Below are 14,809 nucleotides of genomic sequence, written 5' to 3' on the forward strand. Positions count from 1 at the left end.
TTTGGCCTGGGGGCCCCCTCCCAAAAAGAAAAGGGACGGCTCAGCTGCTGAAATGCCACTGCCGTGGGACAGCTATGAATTCAGGGAGATTAAACCAATGGTGAGCATTTGGAGGGGGGGGGGAAATCTAGCAATGGCTAAACGGACTTGGTGGTAGTTTCCAGACAGCCATCATGGGAGGGGGAGGGGAGGGGCCCTACTTGTGATCTTCCTCAGCATCTGCTTAGAAAGCAGAAAGTTAAATTAAATGGGCTGACTTACTAGAGCTGTCCTTAATCCTCCGCTGGATAGGAGTGTTCAGTGCTCTGCTGCCTCCTCAAGGAATGGGGGGGGGGGAGGGAAATGGCCAGAAAAACTGCCCTCGGCAGACCTTGAAATCTTGAGAAAGCTGCTATGCCAAGCCCCAACGTAAACGAGCCACCAAACCTTGAATGGGCTAGGACAAATCTGAGCTGGCAAGTTGACCCAACTGTTGATTTTAGAGGCCTCCGTTTCCACAGCAGTGAAAGCCGGCCACTTGCCAAGGAGTTAGCCAAAAAGAGGACTTGAGAAACCAAGTGGGGGGTTGTCTGCCAGACACTAAAAGCCTCACCAGGAAGTCACGCATGCAGGGCTTCGGGGCAACTGCCAAGTGGTGACTGGAGGCAGCTGATGCAGCACAAGAGGGGGAGAGGAACAGGGCCACACCAGGATTCCTGGCTCTGGGGGCAGCTGACCCTCTAGCAGGCTTTGCAGGGCACACTCAGCTGGGCCTCGTTCTCACAAATCCGGCAAGGAGAGCTGCCTGCAGTCAGGCTGTTTCCTCTTCATTCCCAAGTCAAACAGCAGTTTTAAGACACCAAAGTATAAATTTTATTATTTCCGAGTCGTTAACACAGTCCATAAGTTACAGGGAAACTAAACCGTTAGCATTTCTCTTATGTACAAGATGGTAACCGAAAGTTTGCGGTTTGTCTACTACGTACCTGGAATGCCACAGAGTTGGAGACCACCATGAGCAGAAGCAGAAGGGGCAGGGCGCTGCCTCCCCTTGCAAGGAGGCAAACTGTTTGGTCCCACCCACGGTAGCGCCCAGACCCCCCTCTCCACCTGCGCAAGGCAAAGGCGGGCAGGGAGTTGTGGGTCTGGGAACGAGCTGCCAGGCTCCACCCAGGCCTTTGGTATTCAACAAAGCGCAGTGCCAAGCAAGCAGCCCGGGGGGGGGGGTGTCTCTAGTGCCATCTTGCTAGTTAACCCACCGAAACACCGCTCATGTACAGACAGGCAGGCAGGCATCTCCCCCATTCGCTCATTCCTTGTGCATTTGGATTTAATGGTTTCTTAATTAAATCGTTCCACCTGAGTCGGTGGGAAACAGTCAGAGTCCCGCCAAGTAAGTGCCACCGTCACCAGGAAGCAGCAGCAGAGTGCGCTGCCTCCTCACATCACGTACCAGGCCACAACTCCTGCGGCGACAGCAACGCAGGCCGCCAGGACCAGCTGGACGGTGGGCAGTTTCAGCAGAGCCAAGGCCATGTTGTAGGGGCAGCTAGAGAATTCGGCAGTGCCTGGAAGGGGGGGGAGAGAGAAGGGTGGAATCAGAGACTGGCAGGGCCGCAGGCCAGGCACCCAAAGAGGGAGTGGGAGGTGTAAGAAGGAGACCCACCTAGCTTGGCGGCGTAGTAGGGGCACTTGCGCGGGTCTCCTTTCCCATCATGCACGGGGAGGCCCCCCTCTTGGGCTTCTTCCGTTAACAAAGCCCCGATCTTGTCCAGTTCCTCAAACACCTGCAGAGAAGGGACAAGGAGAAGCCATGAGCCAGGGCAACCCTCCCCCGGAGCCCTGGTGCACTCCCATGCCAGTCAAGGGCTGGCCCTGAAGTGCCACATGCGCCAAGCCTGGGGTTCTAGTCAAAGCAGGTCCAGCAATGGCTAGCTGCAGGCAAATCCCAGCCCAGGGCCTGGCACCAACCAAGCCAAGGCCTTGGCAGCCTCGCAGGCCACATTTGCCTGGGCGGTGCAGAGATTTCCGCAGGGCTTGCTCATCCCTTAGTGGGACACATTTTGCCCCTGGGTCTCAAATGACAGGACTGCCCCTTTGGGCAATGCCTTACTGGCAATGGGGAAGTGAGACTTTGTGTGTGTGCACATGCTGCTGACAGGGGTCTAGAAACTTGTTTCACAACAACACTCAACCTCCTGTGCCAGGTGGCTGTTCAGTTACAACCCTGGCAACGGATGCCACAGATCTGTGACCTTTGCACATAGCCCAGGAGCCAGCGCTGCTGACTGCTCCCTTGAGGATGTGGGCCAAGGAGGGCAAAAGGGGCCGGGGAGGGAGCAGGGGCTGGAGGCACCACCCTGCCCGGGAGAGAGCACCAAGGGGCCAGCCTCAAAGCCAAGCTGAGAACTACAGGGAGGGCAAAGGCTGGCTAAATGACAGGGGGATTCCGACAAGCACCCCGCCCCAGCAGGCAGCAGGTCAGGGTTTGTAGCCCCTCCTGCCGGCAGAAGCTGCTTCCTCCTCCTGAGCCCCAGGTGAGGTCCTCTCCGCAGCCGAAACAGCCTTCCCCCGCCCCCGTACCTGCATGTTGAATTCAAAGGCCTTGTTGGCCTCTTCGACAATCCTCTCCTTGGTCCCCTTGTCCAAGTCCAGGGCATTGAGCCGGGCTCTGTAGAACTGCTTGAACTGCTGGGGGTTGGAAATGTTGTCGAAGATGTAGAACTGGACCCCCTCGCCGGTGGTGGGCAGCTTCAGGGCCCGCTGGGCCACCTTCTTCAGCACCTGCCCCCCTGACAGGTCCCCCATGTAGCGGGTGTAGGCATGGGCCACCAGCAGCTCCGGCTCCTGCTGCCCCACGTGCCGGATGCGGTCAATGTAGCGCTGGGTGGCCTCGGAGCACTGGACCTTCTCCCGCCAGCCTTCCCCGTAGAAATACTCCAGGTCTTTCATCAGGGCCTCCTTCCGGTGCAGCTCCAGGGGGAAGTAGAGAGGGGTGAAGGCCGGCTGGTCCTTGTTCCGCTCCATCTCCTCCTCCAGGGCAGAGTACGTGAAGTACAGGGCCACGGTGCCCAGCTGCAACAGAGAAGAGGAGCCATGCGGGGAAAGGAGACAGCACGGAACCCCAGCTTCCCCTCCAGAGAGCCTCACCTGGTCAGGAATTATGGGGCCTGGCATAGGTGGGGGGCACAGCTTGCCCACCTCTAGCCTACAATGCCTGACTGGCAGAAGCTCTCCTGCGTCCCAGGCAGAGAAGAGCCTTCCCAGGCGCTGCTGCCTGAACCGTTTTTAAGCAGAGATGTGTAGGGCTGAACCCCGGACCTTCTGCATGGAAGCAGGGGCTCTGCTAGTAGTAGTAATATTATAATTATCACAGCATATATTCAGGTGCAGCTTATATTTGGGCCAATACAGTATCTTTTATAAACACTTAAGAGGTTTTTTTTTTAAATAATCAAGTGGTGTATAAGTGTATAAGATCTCCAGCCCCTGACTAGTGAACAGGGCAGACTGAGCAGCTGCTACTAAGCCCACTTCTGACCAGCCACAGGGGGACTATTCAACAGAGCCAGAAGCATCTATGCCCAGCAGCTGGGCTAAGTTCTTTGCTGGGGGAGAGAGCTCCCTACAGGCCACACAGCACATATGAATCGCATCCCCCATCTGCTAAAACGGAGTGGGGCAACCTCTGCCACTGCCCCCCCCAGCTGATGCTCAACTACAACTCCCATCAGCCCCTGCAAGCATGGTCAATGGCCAGGGCTGATAGGAGGTGCAGTTCAGCAACACCTGGAGGGCTAAAGGTTCCCCACACTCGCTCTAAAGAGGGATCATAGCCAACACACAGCAAGACGTACCTTGAAGAGCTCCCTCTTGATGCGCCCCTTCAGGAAATCCTTGACAAACTGAGTGTTTTCAGCCCGATCATGTGATTCCTTGGTCCCTTCCTTGAGCAGCTCAGACAAGTCTGTGGCGCTGTGGAGAGACAGAAGTGCCCAAGGGGAAGACGTCTTACATGCACAACCCGAGATCGGAAGCAGCTGGCATGTGCTTGATTCAGCCTCCCAGCACCCAAAAACAACCAGCCCAGAACTCTCAGGCCCCATGAAACCACCACAAACACTGCTGTGCCTTTCTGCACTCCAGGGCAAGAGAAGGCATTACACTCACCCCCTCCATGCAATGTGCCGTCAGCACCCCAAGCCTCACCAACCTGCCCTCCGAGAGCCTTGTACATGCCTGGAAAACAGCCCAGGAAGCCCCCCAGCCCTTGCTGTTCCCCTCCTTGGCCAGAGTTACTGGCCTTACCTGGATGAGTCTTCTAATCTGGGAGACTCCCCCCAGCCCACCTGCTTCCATTTGGGTCAGTCAATGAGCTCCATAACACCTTCAGAGAGAGCTGACCTAGGTGCCATCTTCCTAGAGGGGCTTCATGGCAGCACAGATGCGGAACTCTGAAAGCACTCTCTGGATATGGCAGGCTGAGGACTCTGAAGACCCCCAACTAAGAATCTCTCAGGGAGGAGTGGGTTTCAGTACCAAGAAAACTTCCCTTCATTCAGCATCTGGGGTTTCACCAGCATGACAAACACCCGAGGCTGAAACACCAGCGTTCCTTCTTCAAGTTCCTACATCTGAGGCAGCAGCAGCAACATCAATATGCAGAAAGTTAATTGTGTCAAAGCTGTACTTTTGATCTCTGTATTCTGTCAACTTGTTAAAGTGTGTTGCTTTTTCAGTATTGTTGATAACCACTATTTTATGTAGATCATTTAAAAGATTTTATTTTATTAAGCTGCCTATAATTTTTTTTAAGATGAATCAAGTAAGTCTCCTTTTGGGGCTTTTCACTCCATTTTCTTGCTCCAGGCCTACTCACATTCATGCAGTCGAAATAAATAAAAAATTTGTCCAGTAGCACCTTAAGAGACCAACTAAGTTTGTTCTGGGTATAAGCTTTCTGCACATGAAAGCTTATACCCAGAACAAACTTAGTTGGTCTCTAAGGTGCTACTGTACAATTTTAATTTTATTTATTTATTTCGACTGCGTCAGACCAACACGGCTACCTACCTGAATCTAGAACCACATTCCCGCAGTAATACTGCATCAAACCACAAGGACAAGATCTCCCATCCTGCCACTGTGGCCTCTGCCAATACTGCCTTTTCCTCCTCACCTCACATTGTCATCCTCCTCCAACTCCTCATAGGAGAGAGTTTCAGGCTCCTCTAGCGCCTCTGTTACATCAGACGACATTCTGCAACCTGTGGATCTCGGCTGGGCTGCAGGACACTTTGCTCAATCCTCAATTACCTGTTCAGAAAGAGCAAGAGTCAGTTACACAGCCACAAGTCTGCAGCATCCTTAACAGTCAAATAAGATTCTTGCAGCTGGAGCTGAAAACCAAGCTTTGCAAATCAAAGGCTAACAACTTGGTGGTGTGAAGCATTAACCCGATCCGTTTGTGACCAAGCCAACTTTAAAGTGCAGGATTTTAAGCCTACCACCCCAAATGTAAGTGCTTGTCACCAGCAACTTTCAATGTGCAGTCCAGTAAACTGCCCACTCTTCAGTAAGAACAGCTTCTGATGAGGCTCCATGGTCAGCCTGAGAACTGAGGAGAGCAAAGAGCCCGGTTTGATGTGCAACTGCTGAGCAAACCATTGTTTGGGCTGCAGCTGCCCCGGCAGCAGAAAGAGTAGCAAAGAAGTCCTTCAATGCCTGTCTTTCATATCTAGGATTTGGGCTGCTGCTGCAGCAGCAACCACCTCTACTTGGTGAGCCACTGAAACTGCTCCAGAGGAACAAAGGGAGGGAGCAGCCAAAGCTGAAGGCGAGCCAGCTCTGCCTGCCATGCCATGAAGGACATGCAGGGGACAAGGCAGATGATACTTATGGCCAGGAACAACAAGGTAGTCAGAAACACTGCAGGGCTTGCAGGCAGATATGAGATAGAGAGATAGAGAGACAGACAGATACAGCAAGACACAGGGAGGCACACAGAAAAAGAGGTGAGATACAGGAATTGTATCTCCTTGAGTTAGTGGGGACAGAGTAACAGCAAGTACAGTGCCAGTGCTTTTAAAAGGATGCCACAAGCTACCCACCAGCATCCAATCGAGCTGCAGCAGCCCCTGCCAGCGCCACCTCACCCAGGCCCCCTCAGGGAATCCTGGGCTTAACTAATGCATTTCTGATTTGGTGCCTTGATGGAAAATTGCAAATGAGCAACTCAAACAGGAGCTAAAAGAGTCAGCCCTCAACACCTAATCAGGCCCGGGCCTAGAGATTTTGCAATACATTATAACTCTATTTCAATTTGGCTGCACAAGCCTGGTGACGCATCAACTACCAGCCACAGACATGCCCTCCATCGAAATGCCATCAGAGGACACTGGTTGCTCAGAAATCTGCTCCAAATCATGCACCCTCCTGCCAGTTCCTTTCCTAGACCACAGGGAACATGGAGACATTTTGCAAATCACTGCTAGTTAGCTCTCCAGCTCCTTTCTGAGCCGCCACTGCCCCAAAGGACACCACATACCAGTCACAAAGGCACCTTATTATACGCAAGTGATGGATAGGGGCAAAAGTTACTCCCATCCCAGAGCACAGGAACCAGCTGAGTGCTGCTACAGATGTGCACACTTCAAGGCCAAATTACAGTTCAAGAGACAAAACTTCCTTCTCTAAAATGTCCCAGGAGGCGGCAGCACCCCAGGCAACGCCCGCCACAGGATTCCAGTCTCCACCGTGCCAACTAGGCAAGGACTTGACGTCAGGAGGCTGTTGATACCAGGAAGCCTCCCACTGCCTTTGCCTTCGTTTCGGGAAAACCTCTGCATCATATCACTAGAGGCCTGGCAGAATGATCTACTTACAAGCTGCTCAGGCACAGCTCACTTCCAGAGACTGGGGATTTACTCTTTCTTTCTCAGAGGCCAAAGGAACTTGAGAAAGGACCCATTAGGAACTTATATGAGTGCCCCACTCCCCCCAAAACGAATTCCCTCTGACATTGCTTCTGATAATCTCAGCTGGACCAGTACAGTTCCAAAGGAAAATCACAAGTCGCCTACTCAAAAAATGCATCTGAAGTATACAGGACAATGAAGTGCTAATACCGTGTTTCTCCTAAAATAAGACAGCGTCTTATATTTTTTTTTGCTCAAAAAAACACAGTATGGCTTATTTTCAGGGGATGTCTTATTTTAACCGTGTCGCATCGGTACGCTGCATAGCCACGCCTCCCCAGGCTGTTTTAATGGGAGGTACCACGTCACTATGGCTTATTTTCGGGGTATGGCTTATTTTTGGGGAACGGCTTATATTTCACAAATGCATAGAAATCCTGCTATGGCTTATTTTATGGCTATGTCTTATTTTAGGAGAAACAGGGTAAGTTACCACAGTTAGCAGCTTAACTATATTTCCGGCACTTTTGACACTCGGTTTCCAAGCTGATTGAGTCTTGGACCCAAGAGTGACAGACCAAGCCAAGGGGCCATTTGCTAGCACTCTGTTCCAATCCTTCCTCCGATACAGGAGTGGGGTGCTCAGGATAGTGCCAGGCCCCATTCAAGAGGGAGCAGCAACAGCACGACCTTCAGGTGTTCAGGCAGGACAACTAAGCATCCTCCACTTCGCCACGTGGAAGAACCTCGTGGTAGTGGAACCTGCAGGCTGCTGATTACCAAATGAAGGAGGGCTGCAATCTTCATGCACCACATGGATGCTTTCAGGAAGCATCCTGCTGGTTGCTGTTGGTAACAGGGTGCCAGAACAGCCTGGTCTGACCCACTAGGGCTCTTCCACAGTATTAGCTGTGATAGCTAAACTACAGGCTCCACATCCAGAGGCAGCTTGCCTCTGGGTAAATCCCAGAACCATAGTTAAAGAACAGGAAGCTGAGAGTAGGAATAGATGGCAGTTCCCAGAATGGAGGGGTGCAAGAAGTGGGGTCCCCCAGGAAACCTGTTCATAAATCAGGTAATTTTAAATGGAGCTTCTTCGCAATGGAGGGAGGGAAGAACTAAGTCCAGAACTAAGTTCCTGCGTCCCTCCATGGTGGAGCCTGTCCACTCCTTCCTACTCTCAGCGGGGGGGGGGGGGTGAGTAAAGTGATGCAGGTGTAAAAACTTTTTCACATTTGTGAATAAAGTCCTTCCTTTTCTCCTAATCCAGTGAGGCTGAATAGTAGAAATCTGGGGCTAGCAGAAGGAAAACCCCCCTCCATGCAGCTAAGAGACTGGACTTAAGCGAGTGTCAGACTAGAACGCGGTTTCCAATCCCCTCCTTGGCCACAAAGCTCACTGTACAGGGAAGTTTTTAATGACTGGTGTTTTACTGTATTTTTAATCTCCTGTCGGAAGCTGCCCAGAGTGGCCGGGGAGACCCAGCCGGATGGGCAGGGTATAAATAATAAATTTATGATGATGATGATGATGATGATGATGTTGGGAGCCAGGCACTGCCTCCCTGAGTCTACCTCACAGGGTTGTTGTGGGGATCAGAGGAGGACCAGGGCCCAGCGTTCGAATCCCCCCCTCAACTCAGCCATCACGAGCCTCACTGGGCATGACCTTGAGCCACTCACCACCTCTCTCATCCTGACCTACCTGACAGGGTTGTTGTGGTGGGGGAAGTCTGACTTAGTTATGCACTGTTATTGCACCCCCCACCTGCAGGCACCTCAAGGGGGTGGGGTGAGCGGTTCTTCTCCCTCCTTCTCCTCCTCCTCTCTGAATCCCCAACAACAACAACCCTGCGAGGCAGGCCAGGCCTGAGAGAGGCGCTTCCAATGTCGCAGCGCCTGGGGGTAGGCGGGGGGGAGGAGGCAAGAGAGATTAAACGAGCCCTGATTCCGCCCCCCCAGGTTCCTAGTCCTCACTGTACCCCCCCCACAACACCCCTGCGAGGTAGGCCCGGCGGCAGCTGGGGGGGTGGAAAGGGAGAAGGGGGCGAGGAGGCGGCCCTCTGCGCATGCCCAGGGGAAGCCCGGCCAACGGCCGCCGCGGAACCGTTACCTCAGCCGGCCGCCGCTCCTGCCGCTTCCTCCGGGTCTCCTCACGGTACAGAGGCACTTCCGGTCAGCCCCTCCGCCGGACGGAGCTCCGCCCCTCGCGCTTGTCACGCGCACAAAGGGCCGCTTCGTAGGCGCGGCGGGCGGCCTATCGGCGGGCGAGCTGCGCGTTTGTGACGGGGGCGGGGCCCGCCCCCTCGGGGGGAGGGGCTGGAAATAGGCGGGGGAATAAAACCCCGTCGGGCTGCTCCGCCCCCTCCCCTGCTCGGCCACAGAGATGAGGGCGGCGGGAAGGGAAGAAAGACACGCGCGCCTCTCCTCCGCCCCCGTGCGGCGCCTGCGTGGCACTGCAGGGAGAGAGGGAGGGAGGCAGGGAGGCGGCGAAGGGACTTTGTTGTACAGCGTTATCTTTATTGCCACAAAGCCAGTAAAATAAAATAAAAAATAACACAGCAATGCCGCTGCTGCATCGAAGCCCCTGCGGGGGAGAGTGCCTCTGAGCATATGCAGAGTTCCTTTCCGCTTCCCTTTCCTTCCCGCTGCCTGGACTGTAGCGTGACGACATCGCCGTGCCTTTCCCCGCCCTGGCGAGGTCACGCGCTGCTCGCAAGCAAGGCTCCCTCCTGCAGACCATCGTGATCACCAAGAGTCGTGAGTCTCTGGCCATGTGCATCCAGGGCGTTACCCTTAACACGTGTATTGACCAGGGGATGCAGGAATCCCATCCCCACGTCATTCCAGATTGAGCCAAGTGGGGTCTCCAATCCGTTTCAGGAACTGGGAGGGGAGAGGAGGGGACGTTGTTGCCATTAACTGGTGGTTCAGCCAGAGTGAAACGGGCATCCGACCCGTGATTCTTCCATTGCAATTTCTGCATTGCAGGGGGTGGGGTGGGCTGGATGACCTTTGAGGATCCCCCTCCAAGTCCTGCCTCTTGTAAGGAAAGCAGCGGCGAGGCGGGAGCAATCTCCCTCGAGGACTTTGCAAAAGTTCTTCCTTCCTTTCTCCAAGGCAGCCAAAGTACCCCCAGCTCCTCCGAGGATGGCGGAGAAGAAACGGGTGGTGGTTTTTGGAGCTACAGGTAGGTAACCTTCCAAAATGGAGACATTTCTGCATCTGGGCGGGACGTGGGCGCATCTCTCAAGCAGGCCGCCTGTGGGCGCAGCGGGGAGATAGATGGAAGATTTATCTCACACGGAGAGGGGCTGATCTGCGTCCCCGGGGCCAGTTAGGGAATGGCAGGCTCTGGACCTCAGGGGCTTGAGATGGCCTTAATCACGCACCCCCAACCTTCGGCCCTCCAGATGTTTTGGACTACAATTCCCATCATCCCTGACCACTGGTTGGTCCTGTTAGCTAGGGATCATGGGAATTGTAAGCCAAAACATCTGGAGGGCCACAGGTTGAGGATGCTTGGCCTTAATGTTTATTGCTTTGCCTGCTTCAAAGTGTGCTTAGGCAGTACTGCTGCATGTGTGTACGCCCCCCCCCCACGAGAGTCACTTAGTTCCACCCCCTGCAATACAGGAATCTTTTGCCCAATCTGGGGCTCGAACCTGTAACCCTGAGATTAAAGAGTCTTCTGCTCCTCCTTCAGTCTCTGGCCATATCCAGCTCTCTTGCCTGAAACCCCAGAAGAGCTGCTGCCAGTCAAGAGAAGTCAGCCCTCCCAAACGTGCTGCCCCCTAGAGTATTGTGGTTGCTCACCAATTTTCCCGCCCCTTGAAAATTAGGGTCCTGGTGGGCCATTTAATGACATTCCCCTGCTTGTTGTAGCAACTTTAACACAGTTTCTAGATGCTGCATTGATTTTAATCGTATTGTTTTTGTTCCTTCAAATTATAGTACCGTGCAATGAAATGCAGCGTGAGAAGTAACAGCAGCAATACGGTTAAAATGAACATGAGCATTTGATGTGACGAATGTGCTGTCTCCACACATCGGAAGGTGGCGGACTCTCCTTCCTGGGAGGCTTTTACAGGCAGAGGTTGGAGGGCCACCTGTCAGAGATGCTTGAGTTGTGACTCCTGCATTGCAGGGGGTGGGACTAGATGACCCTCAGGGTCCCTTCCAACCCTACCATTCCGTGGTTCTGTGATCCACAGAAGCATTGCAGGCAACCTGAGCGAAGTTCACAAGGCCACCGTGCCCTAGACTACAATTCCCACCGGCTGCTGTCATCGTCCCCTCTGGAGGACACCATGTTTGGGAAGGGTGGTTTAGACAGTGCCCAACTAGATGACCTGAGGAACTGGCCTTGCCTAAGGCGGGGCCTTGTCCTTCTTTGGGATGCTGCAGAGACAGCTGAAGAATCCAGGGAGTCTCCCTCCCTGTCTTGTGGCAAGCTCCCCTCTCTCCTGGTCTCCAAGAACGTGGAGAATAATGAGGGGTGAGGGGAGCAGACCGTTTGAGATGGCTTGGGAGAGGAGCAGAAAGAATTCACGTCACTGGCATTGGATATTTTCTTCCTGCTTCTGACTCCCCCCCTCCCCAACACTTGCATTCCCGCAGGGCTCCAGGGAGGCTCAGTGGCCAGAGCCCTGCTGGACGATGGCACCTTCCAGGTGCGTGCTGTCACCCGCAACCCGCAGCAGAAGGCTGCCCAGGAGCTGGAGAAGAAGGGCGCTGACGTGGTGAAGGCAGACCTAGAGGACGTGCCAAGCCTGGAGAAAGCCCTGCGAGGGGCGTACGGAGTCTTCCTCGTGACCGATTTCTGGGATCATCTCAGCAAAGAGCGGGAAGTTGCCCAGGTGCATACGAGGCTAAGCTCAAAGATGGGGCAACCCGTTGTGCAGTGTGAGGGGTGCCCAACAGGCACAGGGGGGGGGGAATTCTCTTTCAGAACTGGCTGCTGAGGCTGCATCTGCAGCAGTTTGATACGCTATTAAGAGCATCACATGCCAATAATAAGCCTGCTAACCAATCAGCAGCAAAGTCTGATCTTGGAGCACAGTTGTGACCTGCTGACAGGATCTCACTCCTGCCAGCAACCCCCCTGCAGCATTCTGCACCAACTGTGGCTTCCAGATCAGCCGCAAAGAAATCTTCACACGGCATGGATTGCAGCAAATCCAGTCTTGAAGTAACCAACACACGAACTCCGGTGGCTAAACTATCCTGGTCTCGGAATGGTCACAGCTGTTGCACCAGCCAATGTTGGCCACAGCTACTCCTCGCCCCAAGGCCACCAGGGTGACAGCTGTACATTAAGCTGCTGCTGAAGGCAGAGGACCAGGCCAGGGGGCAGCTCCGGTGGCCCACAGGGGCCTCCGCAACCCACGGCCCCCCAAGCCACCCGCTGGCAAAGTTCTCTCACTGCTGCAGGGAGCGCAGGCAAGAACAATTGCCTGCCTGGGAGGGAGCCACCTTCTTCCTTGAGGGATAAATTTGGGGAAGACCAGTAATTCCTGCCTCTCATTCAGTGTCTGGTTTTGCACTCAGGGGAAGCGCGTGGCAGACTTAGCCAAGCGACTGGCCTTGGGCTACGTGGTTTACAGCGGCCTCGAGAACGTGAAGAAACTAACTGAGGGGCAGCTGGAGGTGCCACACTTTGACGGCAAAGGCGAGGTGGAGGAATACTTTCGGGCTGTCGGGGTGCCCATGACCAGCCTTCGGCTGCCCTGCTACTTTGAAAACTTCATCACTGTCTTCCGACCCCGGAAAGCCCCAGATGGAGACAGCTACGAACTAGGTGACAGCATCCCTCCTTCTGCCCTTAAGAGATGCCTCACCTGCTGCCCAGATTGACAGGGGGTCTGATGCCACTGGCATGCCTCTCTCTTGCGGAGGAGGGAAGGGCAGGGGGCCCTCAAGCCTCACCTTGGGCAGCAAAAAAGATGGGAAGGTGTTTTCCTTCGTCTGCCACTGCCCTCCTCACCCCATTCCAAAGGGTTAACTGGACACACTTTCATATTTTATTTTCATATATTAAATGTGTATACTGTACCGCCCTTTACCCATAGATCTCAGGGCAGCACACAGCAGCATGGGTACAGCCAGGATTTATGTTAGGAGGGGCAGGCTTCATGTTGGGGGGGGGCAGGCTTCAGTTAAGTTTTATTATTGATTTATTTGATCGGGGTGGCACTTGTCCCCCTTGGCTACGCACATGCACAGCAGAGGGAAGTGCCTGCAGGATAGCTAGCACAGATCTCCTTCCACAAGCCTCCCAAGACATTTGGGGAACTGGTTGAATTTTATTATTGTTTACTATGGAGCTTTGTATTCTTGGTGCCCCTTGTGGCTCTGTTGGTTTCAGTCCTAGGTTTGTGTTTCTGTCTATCTTGCAAGTCCCATGTGCCACACCTTTTGCTCTCTCGTTTCTTAAAGCGGTACCTTCCCTTTACCTGTCTACTTTGCTTCTTGCAAATACCCAGATAACCAGCTTTATAATTTCTTCTTGTGAATGTAACATCCCATGACAACCTTGGTTTGGTTTTTAGGTGTTTGTCTCATGAAGCTCCATTTTGTGGTTTGGGGTGCATCGATAATATTCAATAAAATATGCCCCCTCCCTAAAAAAAAATAATAAATCTCCCTTTGTGCATCTGGATTGCAATTGATGCTTGCTCTGCCTTGCCCTGAGAGGCCTCAGCTCCTGCTCAAGCCTTCCCTCTTCTCCTCTCTTTTGTAGCCATTCCCATGGGAGAAGTACCCATGGATGGGATGGCCGTGGCTGATCTTGGGCCAGTTGTGGTTCGGCTGATGAAAGAGCCGGAGAAGTACATAGGCCAGGACATCGGGCTGAGCAGCTGCAAGCACACCGTGGCAGAGTACGCAGCCCTGATAGAAAAGTACACTGGGAAGCCTGTGAGAGATGCCAAGGTAAAGCAGGCGCATGGGCGGCCTCCCAGGGAGGGCGTTGGGGGGGGGACCACTGAGCTGGCACTCGCTGGATGGAACAGGCCACACTCACCTGTACCTAAATGCCACAGCGAGAGCACCAGATGATGTGGAAAGCTCCCAGGCCCGTTTGTTTCCAGTTCAACATTACCTGCGAGCTGGACCAGTGAAGTTTCTATTGCTCTTTCTGCAGATGTCGCTTGAATCCTACGAGAAGCTGGACTTTCCTGGTGCCCAAGAGTTAGCTAACATGTTCCGCTTCAACACCCTGGGCCCCGTCCGAGATCCCGCCTTGACCCTGAAGCTCAACCCAAAGGCCAGGGCGTTTGAGGAGTGGGTGGCGGAGGAAAAAGCTGCCTTCAAGGACCTCTAGCAGGGGTGGGGCCTCCCTGGGATAACCTGTTTTGTTAAATAAAAAAAGGTGCTTGGACCATTATTCCATTCTCCTTGTTGGGTTGATTTCATGGGAGGGGTGGCGGTTTTGAGGCTCACTTGCTTCAAGTCAAACCACAAAGGGGGGAGACCAGGCAGCTCCAACCACAGATCACTCATGTCTTGGGTAGTGATTTGCCTTGGACAAAGCTACAAAGCCCAAGGCTGTCAGTCATCCAAGCATAACATCTGCTTGTGTGACCCAAAGGAGGGGAGAAGTCATACCTGGGAATCGCCTTGATTTTGAGCCTGTGGCCTGGTGGAACCCTGTAGCAAGGCTGCCTGCCTTCCACTCCAGGGGCTGCTGGCCAGATCTACCCCACCCCTTCGGGAAGTGACCAGCGTAGCAGCAAACCCTCAGGCTCTCTCGCCAGATAAAAGGTCATAGGGCTGGCAGACGGGTATGACTACAGGGCCAGGAAATGGGGACTTGCCTTGTTGCTTTGCCTCTAACAGCTGGATGTAGGAAGCCACGTCCTAATACTGTATGTAGGGTCAAGCAGGCAAACTAGGGAAAGGTGCTTTCCTTTC

At 53.7% G+C, this 14,809-nt stretch overlaps 2 protein-coding genes across 2 annotated transcripts; one reads left to right on the forward strand and one right to left on the reverse strand.

Moving 5' to 3' along the window:
• Window positions 1–828: 828 nt before the first annotated feature.
• HMOX2 (heme oxygenase 2) lies at window positions 829–9,153 on the reverse strand. The gene is made up of 6 exons (XM_033167227.1): window positions 9,009–9,153; window positions 5,159–5,295; window positions 3,837–3,954; window positions 2,563–3,054; window positions 1,646–1,766; window positions 829–1,547 (listed from the first exon to the last, which is right to left on the reverse strand). The coding sequence occupies exons 2-6, from the start codon at window positions 5,236–5,238 to the stop codon at window positions 1,420–1,422; spliced, it is 939 nt and encodes a 312-aa protein (XP_033023118.1). The 5' UTR covers window positions 5,239–5,295; window positions 9,009–9,153; the 3' UTR covers window positions 829–1,419.
• A 410-nt stretch (window positions 9,154–9,563) lies between these two features.
• Window positions 9,564–14,262, forward strand: NMRAL1 (NmrA like redox sensor 1). Its single transcript, XM_033167716.1, has 6 exons — window positions 9,564–9,655; window positions 10,016–10,085; window positions 11,516–11,754; window positions 12,446–12,695; window positions 13,638–13,828; window positions 14,040–14,262. The coding sequence occupies exons 2-6, from the start codon at window positions 10,046–10,048 to the stop codon at window positions 14,217–14,219; spliced, it is 900 nt and encodes a 299-aa protein (XP_033023607.1). The 5' UTR covers window positions 9,564–9,655; window positions 10,016–10,045; the 3' UTR covers window positions 14,220–14,262.
• Window positions 14,263–14,809: the final 547 nt, after the last annotated feature.

Source organism: Lacerta agilis, chromosome 13, assembly GCF_009819535.1.
Source record: "Lacerta agilis isolate rLacAgi1 chromosome 13, rLacAgi1.pri, whole genome shotgun sequence".
Taxonomy (NCBI): domain Eukaryota; kingdom Metazoa; phylum Chordata; class Lepidosauria; order Squamata; family Lacertidae; genus Lacerta; species Lacerta agilis.

Bases quoted from the DNA above. Each gene is read 5' to 3' on its own strand.
- HMOX2 (XM_033167227.1), bottom strand. From the start codon at position 5,238: ATGTCGTCTGATGTAACAGAGGCGCTAGAGGAGCCTGAAACTCTCTCC. The intron at 3,955-5,158 runs GTGAGGAGGAAA...GTCTCTCCACAG, and splicing joins GAGGAGGATGACAATGTGAG to CGCCACAGACTTGTCTGAGC. The intron at 3,055-3,836 runs GTACGTCTTGCT...TCTCTGTTGCAG, and splicing joins TCAAGAGGGAGCTCTTCAAG to CTGGGCACCGTGGCCCTGTA.
- NMRAL1 (XM_033167716.1), top strand. From the start codon at position 10,046: ATGGCGGAGAAGAAACGGGTGGTGGTTTTTGGAGCTACAG. The intron at 11,755-12,445 runs GTGCATACGAGG...TTTTGCACTCAG, and splicing joins AAGAGCGGGAAGTTGCCCAG to GGGAAGCGCGTGGCAGACTT. The intron at 13,829-14,039 runs GTAAAGCAGGCG...CTCTTTCTGCAG, and splicing joins AGCCTGTGAGAGATGCCAAG to ATGTCGCTTGAATCCTACGA.